The sequence below is a fragment of the Rhinoraja longicauda genome, chromosome 6 (assembly GCF_053455715.1).
Source record: "Rhinoraja longicauda isolate Sanriku21f chromosome 6, sRhiLon1.1, whole genome shotgun sequence".
Classification (NCBI taxonomy): domain Eukaryota; kingdom Metazoa; phylum Chordata; class Chondrichthyes; order Rajiformes; family Arhynchobatidae; genus Rhinoraja; species Rhinoraja longicauda.
In genome coordinates this window covers 338,599-361,550 of record NC_135958.1, presented here as the reverse complement: position 1 = coordinate 361,550, position 22,952 = coordinate 338,599, and the positions used below count along the sequence as shown (strand labels likewise).

General features: G+C 41.3%; 1 protein-coding gene across 1 annotated transcript in view; it reads right to left on the bottom strand.

Annotated features, from left to right (window-relative positions):
- rspry1 (ring finger and SPRY domain containing 1) overlaps positions 1 to 22,952 on the bottom strand; it is a 38,696-nt gene that overhangs the window by 14,651 nt on the left and 1,093 nt on the right. The window contains 4 exon segments of the mRNA XM_078401525.1: positions 5,544 to 5,602; positions 11,018 to 11,144; positions 11,979 to 12,091; positions 12,445 to 12,497. Of these exon segments, the coding sequence (XP_078257651.1) occupies positions 5,544 to 5,602; positions 11,018 to 11,144; positions 11,979 to 12,091; positions 12,445 to 12,497 (352 nt within the window).

The following is a 22,952-nucleotide window of genomic DNA, read 5'->3' as shown; positions in this document are numbered from 1 at the left end:
AGATAGCTAACAGGCAGTGTGTGAGGCAGGAGGCAGAAAAGGGAAACACTCAGACCCAATATGTAGGAGAGAAAGAAGGGAAAAGAAATAAACTGAGAATAAGAAATGATGGGTCCCTTAAATGTGTATATTTTAATGCTAGGAGCATTGTAAGAAAGGTGGATGAGCTTAGAGCCTGGATTGACATCTGGAAGTATGATGTTGTGGCGATCAGTGAAACATGGTTGCAGGAGGGTTGCGATTGGCAATGAAATATTCCAGGATTTCATTGTTTCAGATGTGATAGAATCTGAGGGGCAAGAGGTGGGGGTGTGGCATTGCTTGTCAGGGAGGATATCACAGCAGTGCTTTGGCAGGACAGACTAGAAGGCTCGATTAGGGAGGCTGTTTGGGTGGAACTCAGAAATGAGAAAGGTTTAGCAACACTTATAGGGGTGTATTATAGACCGCCAAATAGGGAACGAGAATTGGAAGAGCAAATATGTAAGGAGATAGCAGATATTAGTAGTAAGCACAGAGTAGTGATTGTGGGTGATTTCAATTTTCCGTATATAGACTGGGAATCACATTCTGTTAAAGGGCTGGATGGTTTGGAGTTTGTAAAATGTGTGCAGGATAGTTTTTTGCAGCAATACGTAGAGGTGCCTACTAGAGAAGGGGCAGTGTTGGACCTCCTGTTAGGAAATGAGATGGGTCAGGTGACGGAGGTATGTGTTGAGGAGCACTTTGGGTCTAGTGATCACAATGCCATTAGTTTCAATATCATTATGGAGAAGGTCAAATCTGGACCAAGGGTTGAGATTTTGGATTGGAGAAAGGCTAATTTTGAGGAGATGAGAAAGGATTTAAAAGGAGTGAAATGGAAATTTTTGTTTTATGAAAAGGATATAATAGAGAAATGGAGGATATTTAAAGGTGAAATTTTGAGAGTACAGAGTCTTTATGTCCCTGTTCGGGGGAAAGGAAAGAATAATAATTTGAAAGAGCCGTGGTTTTCCAGGGAAATTGGACACTTGGTTCGGAAAAAGAGGGAGATATACAATAAATATAAGCGGCAGGGAGTAAATGAGGTTCTTGAGGAATATAAAGAATGTAAAAGGAATCTTAAAAAGGAAATTAGAAAAGCGAAAAAAAGATATGAGGCTGCTTTGGCAAGTAATGTAAAAGTAAACCCCAAGGGGTTCTACAGATATGTCAATAGCAAAAGGATAGTGAGGGATAAAATTGGTCCATTAGAGAGTCAGAGTGGTCAGCTATGTGCTGAGCCGGAAGAAATGGGGGAGATATTAAACAATTTCTTTTCTTCGGTATTTACCGAGGAGAAGGATATTGAATTATGTGAGGTAAGCGAAACAAGTAGAGTAGTGATGGAAATTAGGAGGATTAAAGAAGAGGAGGTACGGACACTTTTGAAAAATATAAAAGTGGATAAGTCTCCAGGTCCTGATAGGATATTCCCTAGGACATTGAGGGAAGTTAGTGCAGAAATAGCAGGGGCTATGACGGAAATATTTCAAACGTCATTAGAAACGGGGATGGTGCCGGAAGATTGGCGCATTGCGCATGTTGTGCCCTTGTTTAAAAAAGGTTCTAAAAGTAAACCTAGCAATTATAGACCTATTAGTTTGACGTCTGTGGTGGGAAAATTAATGGAAAAGATACTTAGGGACAATATATATAATTATTTGGATAATCAAGGCCTGATTAGAAACAGTCAACGTGGATTTGTGCCTGGAAGGTCATGTTTGACTAATCTTCTTGAATTTTTTGAAGAGGTTACCAGGGAAATTGATAAGGGCAAGGCTGTGGATGTTGTCTATATGGACTTCAGTAAGGCATTTGACAAGGTTCCACATGGAAGGTTGATTAAGAAGGTTAAATCGTTGGGTTAATAGTGAGGTTGCAAGATGGATTCAACAATGGCTGAATGGGAGATACCAGAGGGTAACGGTTGACAATTGTATGTCAGGTTGGAGGCCAGTGTCTAGTGGAGTACCCCAAGGATCTGTGTTGGGTCCACTGTTGTTTGTCATTTACATTAATGATCTGGATGATGGTGTGGCAAATTGGATTAGTAAATATGCAGATGATACTAAGATAGGTGGAGTAGTTGATAGTGAGGTAGATTTTCAAAGTCTACAGAGAGACTTGGGCCTTTTGGAAGGGTGGGCTGAAAGATGGCAGATGGAGTTTAATGCTGATAAGTGTGAGGTGCTGCATTTTGGTAGGACAAATCAAAATAGGACGTACAGGGTAAATGGTAGGGAATTGAGGAATGCAGTGGAACAGAGGGATCTGGGAATAACTGTGCATTGTTCCCTGAAGGTGGAATCTCATGTGGATAGGGTGGTGAAGAAGGCGTTTGGTATGCTTGCCTTTATAAATCAGAGCATCGAGTATAGAAGTTGGGATGTAATGTTAAAATTGTACAGGGCATTGGTGAGGCCGAATCTGGAGTATGGTGTGCAGTTCTGGTCGCCAAATTATAGGAAGGATGTCGACAAAATGGAGAGGGTACAGAGGAGATTTACTAGAATGTTGCCTGGGTTTCAGCACTTAGGCTACAGAGAGAGGTTGAACAGGTTGGGTCTTTATTCTTTGGAGCGTAGAAGGTTGAGGGGGGACTTGATAGAGGTTTTTAAAATTTTGAGAGGGACGGACAGAGTTGACGTGGGTAGGCTTTTCCCTTTGAGAGTGGGGAAGATTCCAACAAGGGGACATAGCTTCAGAATTGAGGGACAAAGGTTTAGGGGTAACATGAGGGGGAACTTTTTTACTCAGAGGGTGGTGGCTGTATGGAATGGGCTTCCGGTGGAAGTGGTGGAGGCTGGCTCGATTTTATTATTTAAGAGTAAATTGGATAGGTATATGGATAGGAGGGGATTAGAGGGTTATGGTCTGAGTGCAGGTAGATGAGACTAGGTCAGGGAGAATGGTCGGCGTGGACTGGTAGGGCCGGACAGGCCTGTTTCCATGCTGTAGTTATATGGTTATATGGTATGGTTATATGGTGCATCTGAGATATATGGGTCTTGATTACTTTCTCAATTTTCGTAACACCACCTCATTCATACTGTTCGTAGTTTACCACCATACAGAAAGTAATAATAATAGCAACAGATCTTTACCCATGCACCTCTTATTACAAAGTCTTTTATAACACCTTTTATTACTGTAGAAACCATAGAAGACTCTTCCCACTTGCCTTCTATCAAGCCAAACTCCATGTCGGCACTTTTACTGGAGTAAATTCTTCAATTTCAAAAGTGTTTTCGAACCATCTGTACGGTTGCTACAGTAACATACTGGGCATGTGAAAAACTCACATATTCTGCACAGAATGAAAGATTTCCACAGTAACACAAATCACAATGAAATACTTGCTGCAGGTTTGTGTTGCTGCCTGGGCAGAATTCAATCATTGGATTTAAAAACACTGGGTCCAATGTCAAATTTAACACCCACTTCAGTGGATGAAGACACAAGATTGTTTTGCTTCCAAAGATCTAAAGAACTTTAAATGTGATATAAATATTTGGCTCATAAACAAAATACCATATTTATGCTACAGATATGCATGTAGAAATAACCTCTATTAAAGTGGAGAAATGTTTAAATCTCCAAAATTAAATTTTTAGAGATTTAAAAATCTCTATTAGGTCATTTCTCAGACTCGAGAAGGTAGCCTTTTCACTATTTTCATGAATTCATAAACTCTACATCTGGTATCATCCTTGTAAAGCTTATCTGTAATATATTTAGTGTCTCTACATCCTTTTCCAATATGGAAACCGAGTACAAAGTTCTTAGCTTTAATTATCAGTTTTCATTTCTGCAGTCTGATCTAGTCCTACCTCATTTTATGACATCAGCCATCTTTTTGTAAATCATCTCCAGCTGGAAGTAATACCTTCATTTAGCAAAACAAAATCTCCCGTAAACAAAGTTGATGCCAAGCCGCATAGAGAAGCTGACCAAAGGCTTGGTCAAAACGGAAGATTTTGGCTGAGATAATAGATTTCTGAATGAATGGTTATGGAAACCTAGCAGTGAAGTTTATCCCAACAAAAGGATCAGCCACAATCTTATTGAATGGCTTTGCAAGCTCAATGTTGTATGTTCCTGTTTTAATGGGATTCTCAAAATTAGAGAGATGGGACAAGTCTAGAAGTCCAAGACTGTGGCAGCTGAAACTACAGCCACAAATGGTGGATTGTCAAATTGTGGTGCAAGCGTGGTCAGAACAACAGAATCCCAGATATCTGAAATTATTTGGGCTGGTGAAAATCACAGAATGGATGCGAGACATCAGAGTTTTAAGAAATAAGTTTAAACACTGAAACTTGGTTTTACCAGGAGCCAGTGTAGGTCTACAAATGGAGGCGACAATGGATGAATAGAACTTTGCAAGTTAGCAGTATTAAGTAACTTCAAGTGAAAGGCATGGACGAAGGATTTCACGCAAGTGAATTTTGCAAGGGGTAAATTAAATGTAGAAATAAGACAGCCTTAGCAAGAGCACTGATGTGTGCTCCAAGGCACCAGCTTCCTTGTGGCAATTAAGTTTTAACCAAGATTGAACAACCCGTCTGGTTTGCGGGTGGTGTCAAATAAGCAGAGTCTGTGACAGGTACTGATGATGATCACTTGAGACTGTCTAATACATGGCTGGAGAACATTTCTGCTTAACCAGACAATATACAAAAAGCCAAGAACTAATGATATAAAAGTTAGATATCATCAGCACTGCTGGAAATTGAGTGATTGGATGAGTTCATTGAGGGGTAGCAAGATAATAAAATAGATGGCCACGGATAAATTCTTTGGAGGTAAAGGAGGCAATGACAGGTGCAGAGAAGAAGTTTGTGCTTGTAATTTGCACATAGCTTACGCCAATTAAGATCAGTTAATGGATACCATAGGTTTAAAATTGCCCAAGAAACTAATGAGCATGTTGAGGATGCTGGTGAGTTTATTTAAACTTGAATCATTTAATTTTCATTACACAATAGCCATGCATTATTCCAACTTGGGTAAACATCACTGTTGTATGGATCTCCCAAAATTGTATACTTCGCTTAATACGGATTCAAACCGATCAGTGGCATAACACCAAACAGACAAGCAGTGATTAATAATTAATCTGGCTGGATCTACAACCCTCCGAGAACATTGGCCTTATTTCATTTAGCCAAACATTGGCATATGTGCCCTGAAACTCTAGAATACCACTTTTAAACCTGTCCGAGACACTTCTCAAATCATCCTCTTGGCTCAAATCTTTGGTTATCTGTCTTAACATCTTCTCCGTTAGTTCAGTCAGGAGTTATAACATTTTGACCAAAATTGCAGCTTATTTACAAATCATCTATGCAGTTTTGAATAAAATACAATATACAAATCAGTCAAAAACACCAAGATTGGTATCAATTGTAAGATGTATGAAGTAGAAGCAATTCCAGTTTTTCCATTCTGAGTTTTGGCAATAGATTGGCTATGAGATTATTTGGTTCTGAAAGAGTTAATACATCATTGACACTCACCAAACTTTCCAGTAAATATTCTAAGGTGCCTGGGCTGAGAAGACCAATGCTGGCAGGACCTATAAATATTGGAAGTTTAATTAAAGAAGCAGTCTCATCACAAAAATCTAAGAGATTGTCATTGGACATTAGCCATAAATGTAATTAAAAATGAAAAAATTAAGTGTTCATTCTTTGCATTTTAAAAAAAGGCATACGTTCATAAACCTACTAATTAAATTAATGCACTGCATGAAAATCAAACAATTTTAGGCAGCATTAAACTATTTAACGGCATGAACACCACACAACTTTAGGCAGCATTAAACTATTTCACTGCATGGAAACCAGACAACTTTAGGCAGCATTAAACTTTTTCACTGCATGGAAACCAGACAACTTTAGGCAGCATTAAGCTATTTCACTGCATGGAAACCAGACAACTTTAGGCAGCATTAAACTATTTCTTTCCCTAGTCATCATTCTGATTAAAAAAGTAAACAATAAACCCAGATATTATGTTTTCAACTCTTCAAAAAGCTTTTGCAATACCCATCGCAGTTCCTCATGGGTCAATTCATGAGAAACTCCAAAATACTTAATTTTACATACACACAAGAAAGAGAAGTTTTAAATTTGGAAAGTGCTTATGCAGGATTTTTTCAATGCGAGCAATGGTGAAAAGAGAAAATACACCTTTGAGAAAACAAATCAATGTTTTTCTTCCACAACTCCCCTGAAGCACAATATATTGCATCACAGATGTTGAAAGACATTTATTGCCCCATCTGTGCTTTAACAAGAACACAAACTGCAATGGTCAACCAGTTTTCACTGGGCAAGAACCATTGAGTGGGTTTCCAGGCTATTTCACAGACCATTTAAAGAATCAATCACATTGATATGGTAACTATGATAGTAGGGGATGGGAGAGTGGTGGCCAAGTAATTATATAACAATGGGATTCAAAACTGACTTACCCATCAAAGACAGAGGGTGGTGATGGAAGGGTACCATTTTGGCCATGGATCTGTGATTTGTGGTGTTCCACAGGGATCAAAATTGGGATCTCTGTTTGTGATATATAGATATTAATGGAAATGTAGATGGGTTGATAACTCATGAGATGCACAGATAGGGATGACAGTCAAATTCCTTTTCGCGGAGAGAAAATTTCAAATGCCATAAGGCAAAGTTTTGAGGCGAGAGGCAGTAAGTTAAAAAAGATGTGCAGGGCATGTTTATTTTTTCTTAGAGTGGTAGGTGCCTGAAACATTCTGCCGAAGGTGGTGGTTAAAGCAGATACAATGGAGGTGTGAAAGAGGATTTTTATATAAGCACGTGAATATGAGGGAATAGAGGGATGTAGGTCATGTGAAGCTAGAAGGGTCAGCTTAATTTGGCATCATGTTAAGCACAGACATTATGGTCTGTAGGTCCTGTGCTATACTGTCTCGTGTCTAAATAGAATCCTGGATTCTATCGCTCCCCTTAAAATGAAAAAGCCTAAGCCCAAAGGTCGGCCGTGGCTCAATGACACCATCAAAGCCCTAAGAAGGGAGTGCAGAAAATCAGAAAGGAGGTGGAAATGTGACAAGCTTCAAATTTCCTTCGAAATTCTGAGAAACAATCTTCTCAAATACCAGGAAGCAGTAAAGTCTGCTAGAGCACAATACTTCTCCGACCTTATTTCCAAAAACTCTCATAACTCCAAGGTCCTATTTAGAACAATTACCTCTGTCATATGTCCCGCCCCCAGTACCAGCTTAGTTGGGTTCTTTGCTAAGTACGAAGAATTCGCTAAATTTTTCACCAACAAAGTTGAGAACATTAGAATGAACATTTCCCCTCCCACCCGTGACCTAGCTGTCTTACTAGTCTGTTCATCTAAATTGGACTGCTTCCAACCCGTCACTCTATCCTCCCTTGCAAAGCTTGTCTCCGCTATGAAACCTGCAACCTGCCCCCTTGATCCTGCCCCCACTGCCCTTCTGAAGGATGTCATTGCAATAGCCGGTCCCAGCATCCTCTCTATTATCAACAGTTCTCTGGCCACTGGCACTGTTCCAACCAGTTTCAAGCACGCGGTGGTCCAGCCCCTACTGAAAAAACCTAACCTAGACCCCACCTTGCCTAGCAACTACAGACCCATTTCCAAACTGCCATTCCTGTCAAAAGTCCTTGAAAAGGCAATTCTAAACCAATTAGTGCCCTACCTGCACCAAAACACCATCCTGGAAAGTTTCCAGTCAGGTTTCAGAGCCCACCACAGCACAGAGTCTGCCTTGTTGAAGGTACACAACGACCTGCTTCTCGCCATCGACACCGGCGACTGTGCAATCCTGCTCCTTCTCGACCTCAGCGCAGCGTTCGATACAGTGGACCACACCATCCTTATTGACCGTCTCTGGTACGCGGTTGGCATTGATGGCACTGCCCTGAGCTGGTTCGCTTCGTACCTCAAAGATAGGAGTTTCGCCATCAACATAAGCAGTTATTCCTCTGCTCCAGCTAGCCTCTCCTGCGGAGTTCCACAAGGCTCCATCCTAGGCCCCATTCTCTTCTCTCTATACATGCTCCCCCTTGGCCAAATCATTCAAAGGCACGGCATTTCTTTCCACTGCTATGCCGATGACACTCAGCTTTACCTCCCCCTGAAACCCAACAACCAGTCAAATTTAAACAGCCTCTTACACTGCCTTGAGGACATAAAATGTTGGATGGCACAGAACTTCTTCCAATTAAATGAGAGCAAGTCTGAGGTCATCCTATTCGGCCCCCCCGACTCCATCAAATCGATAACAGGCAGTCTTGGAAGTCTATCCTGCCTAGTCAAACCGCATGTCAAAAACCTCGGCATGATATTTGACTCTGCATTAAAATTTGATAAGCAAGTCAACGCTGTGGTAAAAGCCAGCTTCTTCCAACTTCGAACCATAGCTAAAATCAAACCTTTCCTCCAATTCGACGACACAGAAAAAATCATTCACGCTTTCATTTCCTCCCGCCTAGACTACTGCAACTCCCTATACACTGGGATCAGCCAATCTTCCCTGTCCCGCCTGCAACTGGTCCAAAACGCCGCAGCGAGACTCCTGACGGGTACCCGTAAAAGGGACCACATCACCCCGATTCTGGCCTCTCTCCACTAGCTCCCTGTACGGTACAGAATCAACTTCAAGCTCCTCCTATTCACGTATAAAGCCCTAAATGGACATTCCCCCCCCCCTACATCAAAAATCTTCTAACCCACCTCTCTAACTCCAGGTCCCTCAGGTCGGCCGACTTGGGGCTACTCACTATCCCGCGGTCTAGGCTTAAGCTCAGGGGTGACCGCGCTTTTGCGGTTGCAGCTCCTAGACTGTGGAACAGCATCCCTCTCCCCATCAGAACTGCCCCCTCCATCGACTCCTTTAAGTCCCGGCTCAAAACCTATTTCTACTCCCTAGCGTTTGAGGCTCATTGAGGAGGCGCTGTGAACTGTTTGCGTGCTACTGTATGTTTCATTTTTAAAAAATTAGTACCTAATCAGATGTACAGCACTTTGGTCAACGTGGGTTGTTTTTAAATGTGCTATACAAATAAAATTGACTTGACTTGACTAAATATGCCATGAAGCAATGACCCTTTCTGAAAACATAAGCAGTTGAATTTTTAAATATATAACCAGCTTTCTAAAACTTTGAATTTTATTTAAACAGAATTCAAACAAAGAAGCCATGGTGAAGACTGATAACAGATCCATATTAGATTCACTATTATTATCCTCAAGACCACCAAAAGGAAAATGATTTTTTACAAAAATAATAATAATAATAATATATTCCTTTATTCGTCCCAAAAGAAAAGTGGCTAGTACTTTCAAAATATCTGTACTGTTCAAGATACATAGTAACACTAAGATACATAGGCATTAGAACTGACAAATATTCCTCTAACATCCACTTTGGTGGTAAGAACAGGAATTAGTGGTAAGAATAGGAAGGCAGATTATTATCTAAATGGTGTCAAGTTATGAAAAGGGGAAGTACAAAGAGATCAGGGTGTCCTTGTTCATCAGTCACTGAAAGGAAGCGTGCAGGTACAGCTAATGGCATGTTGGCCTTCATGACAAGAGGAGCTGAGTATAGGAGCAAAGAGGTCCTTCTGCAGTTGTACAGGGCCCTAGTGAGACCGCACCTGGAGTACTGTGTGCAGTTTTGGCCTCCAAATTTGAGGAAGGACATTTTTGCTATTGAGGGAGTGCAGCATAGGTTCACTAGTTAAATTCCCGGAATGGCGGGACTGTCATATGTTGAAAGACTGGAGCGACCGCGCTTGTATACACTGGAATTTAGAAGGATGAGAGGGGATCTTATTGAAACATAAGATTATTAAGGGACTGGACACACTGGAGGCAGGAAACATGTTCCCAATGTTGGGGGAGTCCAGAACCAAGGGCCACAGTTTAAGAATAAGGGGTAGGCCATTTAGAACTGAGCGGAATTCTCTGCTTCAGAAGGCAGTGGAGGCCGATTCTCTGGATGCTTTCAGGAGAGAGTTAGATAGCGCTCTTAATGATAGCGGAGTCAGGGGGTGTGGGGAGAAGGCAGGATGGGGTACTGATTGAGAATGATCAGCCATGCTCACATTGAATGGCGGTGCTGGCTCGAAAGACCGAATGGCCTACTACTGCACCTATTGTCTATCCTAAGAAAAGGCAGTAATTGTAGAAAATGCATGGCTTTTGAAAAGATTCCCTTTCTCCCCCTGAAAAAAGTGTTCAAAGTACCTACTTAAAGATAAACAATTGTTGCAAGATTAAAGATGGACAAAATTACATGGAAATTTTGAGTAAACAATGATGCCTTAAATTTGACAGCATACATTCTTCCTCCATTTCCTCAGTTCATCAACACAACCACTTTGGAGCATATTAACACATGCAATGTGAGTACATCCCTGTGAGTGACTGTGCCCCTACAAATATTGAGTACATAATATGGAACATCATCAGTATGTGACATTATATACTATTGTGCAGTCAAAAGCATTAGGCCAGATAATGATGAAGACATGTGATCATTACTTTAAATGGTGCAAGTATAGGATAACATTAGTATCCATTCTACAATAATAACCACCAATCAATTTGCTCTACATCTACTCTTCCACTCTTACCTTCCTCATACAGGCAAATAATGAATAAAGATATTATTTCATAAAGTTCAGTTTAGTACTCTGATCATGGCTAATCCATAAAATGAAAGCTTCAGGCTAACCCTCCCAACACAGTGAATCGCTGATATCTGGCATTTGGTTCTTTTACAAGTTACTCTTTCCTTCCACAGTTGAATGGCACTAACTTCCACAAATTCTGGATTTCACAGTAATAGGTTAAGCACAACTCTACTATTGTGTTAATGGAGAACAGAGTAACAATCCAAGTTGGGGGTTTCATGCATCCCTGCTGAACACCATCCACACGCAAAAAAGATAAAAAATGGCATCCATACCTGCAAGCTTTTCAGCCAGACATCCCAGTACAGCAGTGGTGTTGCGATGTTTAGCTGGATTGCAAGCATCCTGTTTTGCTAAAGATGCACTTAAATTCAACATTTCTGATAGTTTTTGTAATGCATCCTAGTAAAAAGATATGTAAAAATCATGATATTGTTCTATTTTGGATCATTTAAATAAATCAACAAAATAATTTCCATGGAATGCTTTGCTATTGTGAATGTAATCAATTTTTTAAAATCTCAGTCTCCTCAAACAAGTCATTGCCAATTTGTGCCTAACTGCGATAAATCTATCGGAAGGAATGTGGAGGTGGCAGCGATTATGGAGGCAAGGGGTTACAGATTTTTGGAATCTGAAGCAAAAAACATGAGATGCTGGAGGAACTCAACAGGTCAGGCAGCATCTGTGGTGTGATCAGAGAGAGATAAAGGATCTCTTGAAACATCAACTGTCTGTCAATTGCAGCCCAGAGCAAGGGTAGACCTGAAAATGCTGACTGCTGATTTTCTTCCACAGATGCTTTCTGACCTACTGAGTACACAGCTCGTTTTCTCTGCTGCCCCTTATTCACGTTCGTCCAGTTTGCACGTTATTTGATACATTTTCTCCATCATGCAGTTTACTTTTAAACATGTCAACTTTCAGGAAGTAATACACAGCTAATGCCGTTGGCAGCCGTTAAGTCGGGACCCAGCAGGTTCAGAGAAGTGGGGCAGGCAGGTTTTGCCATGATCCGAGGGTTTAATAAAATGAGAAACACAAGTTTAGCAACAGGAGGATGGTGAGGGCCTCCCGTCACTTCATAGATATAAAAGTGATGTCCAGATTCCCTGCTCATCCAGACTCGCTTTCCCCTGAAATTTCATTGTGTACCATACACCAAATCACTTTAAAAAAATCATCTTCCACACAGAATATACTAGAGGATATTCAAATTGGTCAGGAACTACTTACTTTGGTTGGCAGTGGACACTCATCAAGCAGCAATGTAATGACAGCTGGCCCTAATGGATCTTCGAGAGGGATAACTCTGATTAGCGACTGCACCACTTCCAGCCAGCCTTCATCTGTCAGTAAAACAAAACCCAGCTCAGTCCACGTAAATTAAATTATTGCATGTTTTCATAAAATCTATTTTCAACTTTTTTAAAAAATTACTCAATGGACGGTGGAAGACTTTGTTCAATTACATACCCCAGAAACAGACATTTAAGGGTTTTTTACAATTTAAATGGAAACACATAGAAAATGTTTATTAAAAAATCTCAATATTGCTCAAATGACAGCATTAACTCAAATTAAAGCCACTTTAACCAACTGACTAACTACAAGGGGAAATCAATATTTGCATTACATTGTATTTCATTTTCAACTCAATTTGCATGAAGTTAGTGACTATTTAGTTAAGTTCAGAACTTACCTGTTTCTGCCATTTCATGCAAGGTGATCATTGAATATGGAGGCTCTTGATCACTAAAAGAAATGTAAAAAAGTTACTCAGCATACTGCATCAAAAGTCATAATCTGCAGGGATTATCATTGCAACAAGAAGCCAGAAAAAATCTTAATGGGAGCTTTTTTGGTAACACAAGATTATTTTTTATTGACTTAAACAATGTACTGATTAAATTAACAATGAATCATCTGCATTTTACAATACATAGACTTTATTTGACCAAATGCAATGAACTCTTGTCACAAACCATGTATTTTCAGCAAGATGGTGACTGTATTGCCTCTCAGAAAAAAAAATCAACACGATGCATCCCAAATCATAACGAACCATTTGCATTTTAGATAGCCGCAATGAAAATTGTTGTAATCCAAATTGATGCAATGGAAATGAAAACACAAAATAACTGGGAACTGGAGCATTTAGCCAGCATTACACTTTCAAATGTCACAGATGAAATGCATTTCATATTTAAAGATGTACATAACTAACTATATTTTTATATATTTACATATCTTTCCAGACAGCCCAGATTTTGCAACCCTGCTTACGAATTCATCCCCAATTTAATTACATGAATCATCCCTCTACTTTCAAGAATAAACATGTCACACTTCTCCGAATCATCAGCATATGATTTTTTACAAACCTAAAGTACATCATACACTTTATGATCTGAAAAGACCATCCAATGAATGTCAATGAGATCACAAGTTTTACTATTGATACATGTGGTAGCTTTGTAGATAGACACAAAACACCAGAGTAACTCAGCGGGACAGGCAGCATCTCTGGATAGAAGGAATGGATGATGTTTCAGGTCAAACCCCTTCTTATGTTCAGTTGCTAGAGAGAGCACCTGGATCAATAGGAAGTGGGTTTTAATTTTACTGAACAGAAGCAACACCAAAATCTTGGAGCAATGTAATATCACAGAGTTAATTCACGTCCTAAAACACGAACCTCCATTTAAAGGCTAAGTGTGTTTCAAAGTAAGGCTTTTACAGGTTGTATGTGCTTAATTTCTTCCCCTTCCCTTTAAACTAGAAAGGGACACGGTTTTCTCATTTATTCTCACTGCACCAAGACCCAGTTATAATCCCGACCTCAGGTTCTGTCCATATGAATTACATAGTCTCCATGACCATGAGGATTTCATCCCATATCCCAAAGATGTGCAAGTTGAATGTTCATTGGCCACTATAAATTGCAGCTAATATGTAGGCGAGGACTGGAATCTAGAGGTGGCATTGCTCATTTGTAAATAGGGCAAAAATAAAAAGGGGATTAAGGCAAGATTAGTGCAAATAAGTGGCTGCTGCTCAGTGTGGATATTTCATGCTGTATGCTATGATCACCTGTGCTGCAGGTAATCAAAATAGCAAAAACAAACTATATTCAAGCAGTTCCGTTTGAGCAAGCTATTGGCTAAATTGTGAGGAAGGAAAATCACCTGCACAAGTCTTGTACTATATAACTCAACTAGTTTCTCTCCGTTCCTTCCATTAACAGTCCGAGCTGCATGGGGGCATGCTGTCAATAAAGTTATTGCCCTCAATAACTTCTCTTTTGAGTTTTCCCCACTTTCTACAAAGGTGCAGGCATGCACACTTGCAAGTTGTTTTGTTGGCTATGTGAAAGGGTCCCAGAGTAGGTTAATTACAAATCTACTCTGGCATCCTTTGCCTACCGTTCCCCTGGTACACGTCCTCACCTGACATCCCATTAACTTCCACATTCAACATATCATCCTTCACTTCTGCTCGCTCCAAAGGCATCCTGCCACCAGTCAAATCTCTGCTAGTCTTCGCCCCTCTTTCTGCAGGGATCATTCGTTCCATGACTCCAAGTTCTGTTCAACCCCTACCCCACCCCCCCTACAATTTCTCCCTGCACTTTCACTTGCAACCATAAGTGCTACACTTGTTCCTACACTTCTTCCCTCCCAATTATCCAGGGACATAACAGCCCTTCCAAGCAAGATAGGAATTCATTTGCCGAGTCTATTTGCCTCAGGAAAGCCACAAGCATCCACAAAGACTATTCACACCTCTGCAACAGTCTGTTCGAACTCCTTCCATCGGGCAGACGATACAAGGCCTTCTACGCCCGCACCTCCAGACTCAGGAACAGCTTCATCCCCAGGGCCATAGCTGCTATGAACCGGTCCTGCTGAGCCGGATGGCCACAACGCATAGATCAACTTGCACTTTACCCTGTCTAAAACTGTTACAATTGTTTCGTTTCGTTGGGTTGCTGTTGTCGAAAATACTTAAATTATTGCATCGTATGGGAGGCGCATTCCCAATCTCGTTGTACCCCTGGGTACAATGACAATAAAGATATATTGTATTGTATTATTGTATTGTATTAATTGCTTGCTCCACATTGACATAGAATGTCTGTAACGGCTATCTTGAACTTCAAGTTTTATGTTATTTATGTCAAGGCTGATGGGTGTATGGAACGAGCTGCTGGAAGAGGTAGTTGAGGCAGGTATTATCACAACATTTAAGAAACATTTAGAAGGATATGACACTGTGGTGGTGGGCCGGATCTCCAACAACGATGAGAAGGCCTACCGGGAGGAGGTGGCTGATCTGGCACTCTGGTGTCAGGACAATAGCCTCCTCTTGAATGTCACTAAAACAAAGGAGCTGATTGTGGACTTCAGAAGGGCTAAACATCCAAGGACGTACACGCCACTGGAGATAAATGGGTCTATTGTGGATAGGGTGAGCAGTTTCAAATACTTGGGAGTCCGCATCGCAGAGGATCTGACGTGGGCAACGCACATTGCCGCACTGGTGGGTAAGGCTAAGCAGCGCCTTTACCACCTTAGACAACTGAGGAAATTCAGAGTGTCGCTGAGGATCCTTCATTGCTTCTACTCTGGGGCTGTAGAGAGCATCCTGTCCGGCAACATTACAGTCTGGTTTGGGAACAGCTCTGCCCAGGACAGGATGGCCCTGCAGAGAGTAGTGCGTTCGGCAGAACGCACCATGGGAACTACACTCGTCCCCCTGCAGGACCTATACATCAGGAGGTGCAGATCCAGAGCAAGCAAGATCATGAGGGACCCCTGCCACCCCAGTAACGGACTGTTCCAGATGCTACGGTCAGGCAAACGCCTCCGCTGTCACGCTGTGAAAACGGAGAGGATGAGACGGAGCTTCTTCCCACAGGCCATCAGGACTGTCAACTTTGATAACCCCAGAGAATAAATTTTTGTCGACACTTTTTGTGCTATGTTTAGTAACTTATTAACTTTATTTATATGCTGTAACTGTAATTCTTTTTGTGCACAACCCGCAGCATTGCCACTTTCATTTCACTGCACATCGAGTATGTGTATGTGACAAATAAATTTGACTTGACTTGAAAAGCAGGCAGGTGAGATTCGTGTAGTTGGGACTTTTGGGTCGGCGTGGGCGAGTTGGGCGCCTGTTTACACGCTGTATGGCTCTATAATTTCACAAAGATAATGGTTGAGACAAATGAGCAGAGATTTTCTTGCATTATGGTAGAGAATCCTTATCACTGATTTAAAAACATATTTCATGGAGGTTTGTGATGTGGAAGGCTGGGAAAATGCTTTCTTTCTTTTTTTAAATCGCTTAATGCCTTTATTATTTTATGTGTTTCACTTTTTAAAATTAAATTACATTTAAAAATGGAAAATTTAAATGTGTACATCATTGAAGAGAAACAAAACCTCTCTCAGCCAACTCAAAATATCAGCCATCTCTTGGTTTGTTCAAGATGTGCATTAGGGTTGCAGAGTGCCCTGCAAGGTCTATTACCAAGTGAACAGAGCAGTAATATGCTTCTTCCCATGCAGTAATATGTCCCTCTTCCCTTAACCATGGAATAAAGTTTGGCCCTAACCCCCTAGTCATTCCTTCTTCTCCTTGCTCTTGTCCACAGACGATACAAAAGCTTGAAAGTGTGCATCATCAGACTCAGGAACAGCTTATTCACCTCTCTTATCAGGCTTCTGAATGGTCGTTCCACAAGCTAGGGTACTGTCTGATTCACCTCCACCCCTTTGTGGACATTGGACTTTGTAAGGAAATGATGTGCTACAATGCCACAAACTATATTCAGCATTCTGTAACTCCCCCTTTGCTCGACCTAATGCTGTGGAGTTTGATTTGTATTTACGCATGGTATATCTGATCTGTTTGGACAGCATTCAAAACAATGCATTTCACTATAGTTTGGCACACATGACAATGATAAATCCAAAACTCAGCTTGGATAAGCTAATTTTAAAAAATATTGTTGTCTTGGCAACTCATTGACACAAATACTTCATTCAAGTTTGCTTTCACGTTGTTTGATGTGTGAGAATTCTTCACTTTTGTTAAATCAGTTGCTTGTAGTTGTTTAGGAAAGAACTGCAGATGCTGGCTTAAATCAAACATAGACACAAAATGCTGGAGTAACTCAGTGGGACAGGCAGCATCTCTGGAGAGAAGGAATCAGATGCTGCCTGTCCCGCTGAGTTACTCCAGCACTTTGTGTCAACCTTGCTTATAGTTATTGGTTGGCATGGCCAGAGCACCCCAAATTTCTCAGTAAACAAAGTGGTTTGTTTGCTCAGCATTTTGTGGTGGCTAGCTGTGTTAGTGGGTGTGGTATAATGCAAGGGTAATGATAATGCACCTCAATCCTTAAAAATACATCAGTGAGACAAGTAGATTTAAAAACATATTCCACTGCTACTGACACAAGCAAGTCAGTTTCAATTTGGTATCTTCAAATTTCCTCAGATGCCCCACGGAAACTCGTCTCTTGATGCCATATACGATGTCTCACCCTGCATGATAATATCACTAAGATGGCAGAGATTCCCTACAACTGGTATTACATTGCAGTTAATATCAGAAAAGGCGATTGCAAGGTATCGGATGCTTTGAAGTAGGAAGCAAAATTCAAGTTGATCACTAGGATTTTGGGAGGGGTGGGGGTGTATGTGGTTTGAGAATGAATGCAAGGATGAATAGAAAAGCTCCACTAATACATCACTAATCATATCACTTGGGGACATCCTGAAAGAGCTTGTCCACCAATGAAATATTGGTCCCACATAGCACACATGTAATGTTACAAGTTCTTCAACTAATTAGTCAAGACTCTCGGTAATATGTGTTCTTCATGGGATTACATACTTCCACCCAATAGCTGACAAGGCCTTAATTCAAAAATTGCAAAGACTCTACCTCAGAAACGAGAGCTACCTATTGATTTAACAACATATCACTAATTTGATTGCTTTTACAAATGAGATAGGTAGGCAAAAACAGTATCTCTGATATATGCATTCCCCAAGTGATCTGATAGATCTACTTTCATTATTTACTAGTTTATGAAGCCCCTTGCTCATTCTAATGTACATTAGTCTTGGGAACATTGCAGAAAACCTTGACATGTGCAATTACATAATTTGGAGCATTGTAAATATTGAGAGAATAGTAATAGACTCAAGGGGTGGGTGGAGAGGGGAGAGGAAGAAACTGGAGGGATAGAAAATGCAGACAGTAGATGAAATTCAATGCAGGAAAAAGGTAGCACAAACTCGTTAGGAAAGAAAAGAATGACTAGACAAGGTAAAGGCAAAACAGGAGGAAAAAAATCCAAGATGGTCCAATCTCTTCTCACAGCTAATCCTGTCTAATCCAGACAGTATTGTGGTAAACCTCATCAAAAGCCTCCACATTCTTCTTCCAATAGGGCAACCAAAACTGCATACAATGGTCCAAATGCAGCCCAAGAAGAGTCCTAGAAAGTTGCCATACAACTTCCTGACTCTTTTCCACAATGGCCCAACCTTTGCAGGCAAGGATACATATGCCTTCTTTATCATGGATAAACAAAGAACTGCAAGCTCTTGTTTACTAAAAAAAAGTGGCACAAAGTGTTGGGAGTAAGTCGGTTGGTCTGGTAGCATCTCTGGAGAACGTGAGATGATATTTCAGGTTTGGGACCTTTATGGAATATCTCTTATGTCCCAAAAGGTCCCGACTCAAAACACTACTTATCCATGTTCTCCAGAGATGCTGCCTGACCTGCCGAGTTACTCCAGCACTGCAGACCATTGGGAGCTGTGGGCGGGGGGGAAACACAGCCCCCCTGTTGTTGTGAAACACAGCAGACTGTTGTTGCGGCTCACGTTGTAGCCCCCTGAAGACAACACTTTCTTCAGGCCGCCACCACCGATAGGATGTGCTTGGTCATCGTGGGATTCCCTCCTCTCTCATCCAGCTGCCAACTCTACCTGTCGATCGTCACTTTGTCTGCTCCCCATTCCACCTCAACCTCCCCCTCTTCTTCTTCTTCTTCCTTTCCCGCAGTCGCCAACATCTTTCAAAGTGGAGTGGGGTCTCCCGTGAGAAGGAGGGAGTAGCAGTAAGGGGGGGGGGGGGGGGGGGGAAGAGGAGGTAGCCAAGTGGACTGAGAGACGGGAGGTCTCTACGCAGTTTTGTCTGCAAAGTTATTAACCAACCCATCTACAATTATGTTCAAATCATTACATATTCAGTGAGAATAACATCACAACCCTGCCTTCTATGAATTACACTTTCTAAATCCAAACAACCACGTTACCATGGATCCAACGCATCATAATCTTCTGGATCAGTCTACCATGAAGGACTTCATCAAATTCCTCACTATAAAAACAGACACCCGCCAGATATCTTCGCAAACCTGCTCAAAAAACTCCAAGTTCGTGAGATATGACCTGCCAGACAATGGCCATGCTGACTGTCCCTAATTAGCCCATTCTCTCACAAAGCAAGTAAATCCTATCCCGAAGAATCCTTCCTCTCCAGTAGCTTCCCAACTACTGACGCGAGGCTCATCGACCTATAATTTCTGGATTCTGTCTATTTCATCACTTCAACAAACTAACAATATTGGCTACTCTCTAGTCCATGGCTAGAGAAGATAAAGATCTTCATCAAGGACCCTGCAGCCCCCTCCCTCTCTCAATAACCTGGGATGGATCCCATCAGGCTCTGAAGATTATCCAACTTGATGCTCTTCAAGGAGCCCCAACGCCACCATCATGATTTCATGAACTGCCTACTGAAAGGAGCTTTTGAGACAACTTCTGCAGATTCTTTCAATTGCATTTTGAGAAATATATGGCAGAATGGAAGAGGAAAGAGAAAAAATATGGATGCTGGAAATCTGAAATAAAACATAGAAATTCTCCAAGTTAGTAGTTTTAAGATGTAGCAAAGGAGAAAGGTATCCATGACAAAGAAGACAGAGGAACAAGAAAAGCGCAGCAAAAGATATCTGGGGTGATAATAGGATTAATTAGGAAATTAAAGTCTTGGGAAATGAAAATATTTTTGTAATCTCAATAGACAATAGGTGCAGGAGTAGGCCATTCAGTCCTTCGAGCAAGCACCGCCATTCAATGCGATCATGGCTGATCACTCTCAATCAGTACCCCGTTCCTGCCCTCTCCCCATACCCCCTCACTCCGCTATCCTTAAGAGCTCTATCCAGCTCTCTCTTGAAAGCATCCAACGAACTGGCCTCCACCGCCTTCTGAGGCAGAGAATTCCACACCTTCACCACTCTCTGACTGAAAAAGTTCTTCCTCATCTCCGTTCTAAATGGCCTACCCCTTATTCTTAAACTGTGGCCCCTTGTTCTGGACTCCCCCAACATTGGGAACATGTTTCCTGCCTCTAATGTGTCCAATCCCCTAATTATCTTATATGTTTCAATAAGATCACCCCTCATCCTTCTAAATTCCAGTGTATACAAGCCTAATTGCTCCAGCCTTTCAACATACGACAGTCCCGCCATTCCGGGAATCAACCTAGTGAACCTACGCTGCACGCCCTCAATAGCAAGAATATCCTTCCTCAAATTTGGAGACCAAAACTGCATACAGTACTCCAGGTGCGGTCTCACCAGGGCCCGGTACAACTGTAGAAGGACCTCTTTGCTCCTATACTCAACTCCTCTTGTTACGAAGGCCAACATTCCATTGGCTTTCTTCACTGCCTGCTGTACCTGCATGCTTCCTTTCAGTGACTGATGCACTAGGACACCCAGATCTCGTTGAACATCCCCTCTTCCTAACATGTAGTTGAAGATTGTGCAAAAGTGCCCAGCTCAAAATATTTCATTGTTTCGCAGTTACATTAGAACAAAGTAAGACTTCACGGTCAGGGTGTGAAAAATAATTAATGGGGCATACAAAAGCTCAAGTTCTAGAGAATGAATGGATGTTTTCCACAACTCGGTCAATCAATTTGCATCAGATCACCACATTGCAAAATGTACATCATAACATTAAATGCAGCACACTAAATTGGAAACAATGCATACTAAATGGCAGGTACTACAGGCAAACTGTTATTTTATTTGAAGAGGCTTCGGAAAAGGAAGGAATGAAAAGGCAGGTGTTACATCTCTTGCAGCTGCAAAGGAAGTGAAAGGGGGAGCAAATGTTATTTAAGTAAATGAGAGAAGCACAAGGACTACAGTTGTAGCAAAAGAATACTTTCACAATGGTTAAACAGAAGGAGATGTGTGTATTAGTGATACTATAATAGAAAATAGGGGAACTATTGATTGGATAGGTGGATAGGTGGAGAAAGGCAAGGTCAAGGGAACACTATTCCAGTTTTGGAAGGCTTGAGAGAAGTGCAGGAATAGGTTCCACGTAATCACTTCCTCTTTCACAGGTGCCACCTGGCCTGTTATGCACTTCCAGAACATGTTCTATTTCACATTTCCAGCCAACATTTTGTGTTTACTTGAAAGTTATTTTAACTTCACTCAAACTCTTTCACATGCTCAAGGTAAGTGTGTTGGATTATGCCCTTGTGAAAACCATTCTGATGAAGCTAGCCTTTGAATATCTGTCATACAAGTTAGCTATAATCTGTAAACTAGTATTAGATTATTCAGACCAAATTTTGGAAATACCCCCGCACTCCCAAATATCCATCTCCTTTTCCAATTCATCTCTTTACCATGACATCGAGTTTCACCTTCATGCACACATTGACTTTTTAAAAAAAAACACAGAGCTGCCAGAGGAAGTAGTTGAGGCAGATGCAAAAGCATGCAAAAGACATTTGGACAGATACATGAATCGGAAAGGTTTATAGAGATTCAGGACGGGGATTTGGGATGGGGCATCTTTATCGACATGCAGGAGTTTGGCCGAAGGGGCTATTTCTGTGCTGCATGACTCTCCGTATTTTCAAATTTGTATAGAAATAATAAAGTATTTAAGTCTGCATTCATAATAAAATTCGAAATTCGATAAAAATCTGCATATGCTGAAAATCAGATTAAAAAGAAAATATTGGATCTGATGAAGAGCCATTGACTTGACAATAGGCGCAGGAGTAGGCCATTCGGCCCTTCGAGCCAGCACCGCCATTCAATGTGATCATGGCTGATCATTCTCAATCAGTACCCCGTTCCTGCTTTCTCCCCATACCCCCTGACTACGCTATCCTTAAGAGCTCTATCTAGCTCTCTCTTGAATGTATTCAGAGAATTGGCCTCCACTGCCCTCTGAGGCAGAGAATTCCACAGATTTACAACTCTCTGACTAAAAAAGTTTTTCCTCATCTCTGTTCTAAATGGCCTACCCCTTATTCTTAAACTGTGGCCCCTGGTTCTGGATTCCCCCAACATTGGGAACATGTTTCCTGCCTCTAACATGTCCAACCCCTTAATAATCTTATACGTTTCGATAAGATCCCCTCTCATCCTTCTAAATTCCAGTGTATACAAACCTAGTCGCTCCAGTCTTTCAACATATGACAGTCCCGCCATTCGAGGAATTAAGCTAGTAAACCTACGCTGCACGCCCTCAATAGCAAGAATATCCTTCCTCAAATTTGGAGACCAAAAACTGCACACAGTACTCCAAGTGCGGTCTCACTAGGGCCCTGTACAACTGCAGAAGGACCTCTTTGCTCCTATACTCAACTCCTCTTGTTATGAATGCCAACATTCCATTGGCTTTCTTCACTGCCTGCTGTACCTGCATGCTTCCTTTCAGTGACTGATGCACTAAGACACCCAGATCACGTTGTACGTCCCCTTTTCCTAACTTGACACCATTCAAATAATAATCTGCCTTCCTATTCTTACCACCAAAGTGGATAACCTCACACTTATCCACATTAAACTGCATCTGCCATGCATCCGCCCACTCACACAACCTGTCCAAGTCACCCTGCAACCTCATAGCATCTTCCTCACAGTTCACACTGCCACCTAGCTTTGTATCATCGGCAAATTTTGCTAATGGTACTTTTCTCACTTTTTTTGCTAATGGTACTTTTGACATGTTTCTCACTTCTCTAATGCTGCCTGACCTACTGGGGAATCCGCAAAAGGCACAAATTTACAAATGCCAAATTGGCAATGGGGGTCACTAAAATCACAAAGAATGCCACAAAAGTGCATAACAATACGTT